The sequence below is a fragment of the Vipera berus genome, assembly GCF_964194415.1.
Source record: "Vipera berus genome assembly, chromosome: 6".
In the NCBI taxonomy this organism is placed as follows: domain Eukaryota; kingdom Metazoa; phylum Chordata; class Lepidosauria; order Squamata; family Viperidae; genus Vipera; species Vipera berus.
The window spans coordinates 91,352,265-91,356,676 of NC_138208.1; the positions used below are offsets into that span (position 1 = coordinate 91,352,265).

General features: G+C 45.1%; 1 protein-coding gene across 1 annotated transcript in view; it reads right to left on the bottom strand.

The window, feature by feature from the left end:
- LOC308670409 (uncharacterized protein) overlaps positions 1-1,023 on the bottom strand; it is a gene marked incomplete at both ends in the record, with an annotated part of 4,580 nt that extends 3,557 nt beyond the window's left edge. The window contains one exon of the mRNA XM_081331911.1: positions 73-1,023. Coding sequence (XP_081188037.1) covers positions 73-1,023 — 951 coding nt within the window. The remainder of the gene's footprint in view (positions 1-72) is intronic.
- Between the last annotated feature and the right edge of the window lie 3,389 nt (positions 1,024-4,412).

The window sequence follows — 4,412 nt, forward strand, 5'->3', positions numbered from 1 at the left end:
CTGAATATAATCAGGAAAAACAAGACTTGGGTTCTTGATGTCCCAAGAAGGACTTTAAACTTGTCTTTGCACCTTCTGAGAAGAATCCCATGGTCTCCTGTGGCTTTCCAGGACCTTCAGCAGAGCCCCCTTCACCTCCTTGTTGCGGAGGCTGTAGATCAGGGGGTTCAACATGGGGGTGACAATGCAATACATTGTAGAAATCAGAGTGTTGGTCTCCAGGGAGTAGCCAGCACTGGGCTGGTTGTAGTTAACTGAACCATTTCCAAAATAAAGAAGGACCACCACCAGATGGGAAATACAAGTGGAAAAAGCTTTGTGCCTGCCTGTGTTGGAAGGGATACGCAGGATGGACGCAAGGATGTAGAAGTAGGAGATGACCACAAAAAGGAAGGGACCCAATCCTACAAACACAGTGGCTGTGTGCATTGCTATCTCACTGACAAATTTGTCACCACAGGCAATTTTCAGTAGCGGTGGGAGATCACAGAAGATGTGGTGGATCTGATGATCTCCACAGAAATGGAAGCTGGAAGCCAAGGCTGTGTGAACTGCGGCATCCAGAAAGCCACAGATCCAGGCAATAATGACTGCTGTCACGCAAACACGTGAACTCATGAGTTGTGAGTAGCGCAAAGGATGACAGATGGCGGCGTAGTGGTCATAAGCCATGATGGCCAGCAGCCAGCACTCTGAGCCTGTGAATCCTATCAAGAAGAACATCTGGGCCAAGCAGTGGTTGTAGGAAATGGTGTGCCTTTGGAGAAGGAGATTTGAAAGGATCTTGGGGACCGTGACTGTTGAGTAGCAGACATCCAAGCAGGATAAGTGGCTGAGGAAAAAATACATGGGACTGTGAAGATGGGAGACCACCAGGATAAGGGAGATGATCATGAAGTTGCCCAGAATGGTGACCAAGTAGATGACGAGAAACAGCAGGATGAGATAGACTTGGCCATGTGTAATGTTGGAGAAACCTAGAAAAACAAACTCAGTAACTAGAGTCCGGTTGCCAGTATCCATGGGAATACCGGGATTATGTGTCACAAAGGGCTTAAGAAGGACACAAAATTCAGATTTTTCTTATTTCTACATAAATAGCTCTTGAACAATATTAGATCTGGAATCTTTGGGTTTTGTAATGCAAGAAAGAGATGGTAACTATTGGCAGAAATGCTAAGAGGTCCACCTTTATTACTTTTGCTTCTATCAGTTGAAGAGTTTCCACTTTCAGAGAATCCGTTCTGATGGTTTATGTTCCATACCAGCCTGCTACCGGCCCTGCAGAAAAGGCAGGGACAACCCCTTTACAACCGGCAAGAGGCTGGAATTACGCCTGCCAAATTTATAGCTACAAAAACAAACAAGACACGAACCAAGAAACAGGAGCTTTAAGAAACAGGAACTATCCAAGCGGTTGCCTTCAGCAAACCAGCCCTCCCAGACATTCCCCTTATATAGAGTTCAGGGCGTGGCTTCTCTCTGCCTCCTTCCGAGAAGCCCCATTGCCTTCCTCTGTTTACTCCTGATTGACTGTGGGTCAATCAGGAGTAAACTGTGGGTCATCTTCATCCACGCTGTCAGGCTCACACAGCTGGGTCTCCGTGGTGACCAAGTGGGAGGGGCCTGGCTGAGGGCTCTCATCAGCAAGATCTTCAACCCCCTCAGCAAGCTCTTCAACACCCCCCTCCTCCTCCTCTGAGTCGTCCGACCCAACTGCCGAACCCACAGGCTGACCCTGAATCACAACAGTTCAGAGTCCAGCTAATGCCAACATTGAAGACAGTTTTGTCTTTCTTGCAACTTTGGAAATGATCTTTCTTTTGATGAAATCCCATGAGTAGAAGTGACGTGATCTAGTGGGGAAAAATGGGAGAGAAATATTTAAACAACATAATTATTATTTATTAGCAATCATGATGTTAGATCTACATCATGGTCACATCAAAGTTGAAAGCACAACGGAAAACTTTATTGTTGCAATCTATGGGTCATGACCCATAGATTGCTGGCTGAGGAATTCTGGGAGTTGAAGTCCACAAGTCTTAAAGTGGCCAAGGTTGGACACCCCTGCTCTAACGCACCTAGTCCCAGATGCCTTGTTCTGCGTCCTACAGAAATGAGCTCCTCTCTGCCAGCTTTGCAAGGAAATGCCCTTAGAGAGGGCAAAAGGGGGCAATGAATCTCTGGGCAGAGGCTGAAGAGACGAAGTAGCGATGAAGGACCAGAATCCGATGGGTGGGGAGACAGGGGTGATGGATTCCCCCACCGTGGTTGTAATGGTGCATCTCCAAATGCAACGGATGGAAACTAACCAAGGAGAGAAGCAACCTAGAACTAAGGAGAAACTTCCTGACAGTGAGAACAATTAACCAGTGGAACTCCTTGCCTCCAGAAGCGGTGAATGCTCCAACACTGGAAGTTTTTAAGAAGAGACTGGACAGCCATTTGTCTGAAATGGGATAGGGTTTCCTGCCTGAGTAGGGGGTTGGACTAGATGACCTCCAAGGTCCCTTCCAACTACTTCTTCATTATTATTATTATTATTATTATTATTATTATTATTATTATTATTATTATTATTATTATTATTATTATTATTATCCTTGACTCTTGAATTCAGAAATGACATGAGGAGATGCAATGAAAGACATGGCTCACCTTGAGGAGAGGAAAATGCTTAGAAGGGACTCCCCTAATGGATCAAGCAGTTACAAATGGAGGGCAGGAGGTTTTGGTCACCATGCTACAAAAAAAAGATGTTGAGAGTTTGGAAAAAGTTCAGAGAAGAGCAACTAAGATGATCCAAGGCCTGGAGATGAAAACATATGAAGAACGGCTGCAGGATTTGGGTTTGGCTAGTCTAAAGAAAAAAAGAAATGGGGTTGACACGATAGCAGTATTCCAATATTTGAGGGGCTGCCACAAAGAAGAGGGGGTCGAATTATTTTCCAAAGCACCAGAGGGCAGGACAAGAAACAATCGTTGGGAAATGATCAAAGAGAGAAGCAACCTGGAATTAAGGAGAAACCTCCTGACAGTGAGGACAATTAACCAGTGGAACAGAAGTTGCCTCCAGAAATTGTGGGTGCTCCATCACTGGAGATTTTTGAAAAGAGGCTGGCGAGTCACTTATCTGAGATGGTATAGGTCCTCCTGCTTGAGTGGGGGGCTGGACTCAAAGACTTCCAAGGTCCCTTCCAGCTTTATTCTGATTAAATTGAGAGAGAGAGAGAGAGAGAGAGAGAGAGAGAGAGAGAGAGAGAGAGAGAGAGAGAGAGAGAGAGAGAGAGAGAGAGAGAGAGAGAGAGAGAGAGAGAGAGAGAGAGAGAGAATTGTGGGTGCTTTAGCAATGGAGGTTTTTAAGAAGAGACTGGACAGCCACTTGTCTGAAATGGTCTAGGTTCTCCTGCTTGAGCAAGGGGTTGGACTAGAAGACCTCGAAGGTCCCTCCCAGCTCTATTCTATTCTAAAAACTTTGTACTTGCAAGATTCCATTACTATAAAGTGGTTTTAGGTCATCTAGTTTAATTGTGTTTACCTGTCTGGTTTACATGGGAAGCCCAATGATACCCATAGTTGGTGCTTCTCGTCTGGACTGTCCCAAAAGGCTGACATCAATACTTAAATAAGGATGACAATACATTTTTCAAAGTGGATGTTTAAGAAAAAAAATTATTAAGGAAGAAAGTTTAGTCCTGTGCATGTAAGAAAGAGAATCCACTCTAATGAATCCCTCGGGGTATTCTGGAAAATGAATCTGAGGGTCATTAATTGACTGCTGCTTCATAGCAAAACAGAGATGATGAAATTCCCTGCATTTGTTATAAATGGATCGTGATGATGGAGAATTGGATTGCACCCCCTGGGCTGTGCCTGTTTGGGCACACAAACCCATAACGAGGTCCCTTAACTCTCATTTCATCATCCCAGAAAGTTGGACCAATTACTAGCAGCTAACTCTCTCTCGTCAATGCTGGTTATTCCCAGCAGCAGCCTCTTCTCCTGTGAACTGGTCCAGGGAAATCAGCTCCGTTCTTGGGCAGAGAGTCGAGTCCCAGAATGGTAAAACTTTTATTTCCACTTTTATTTCAGAGTTGAAAGTTGCACTCTGTGGCAAAGTGGATAACAGAATATCAGAGTCAGAAGGGACCTTGGAGGTCATCTAGTCCAACCCCCTGCCCAGGCAGGAAACCCTCTACCATTTCAGACAAATGGCTGTCAGGTCTCTTCTTAAAAACTTCCAGTGTTGGAGCATTCACCACTTCTGGAGGCAGGTTGTTCCACTGGTTAATTGTTCTAACTGTCAGGAAGTTTCTCCTTAGTCCTAGGTTGCTTCTCTCCTTGATTAGTTTCCAAGATCATGGCAACTGGCCCTCTCCATTCCTGGCAAATAGATGGGGAAGAAATGG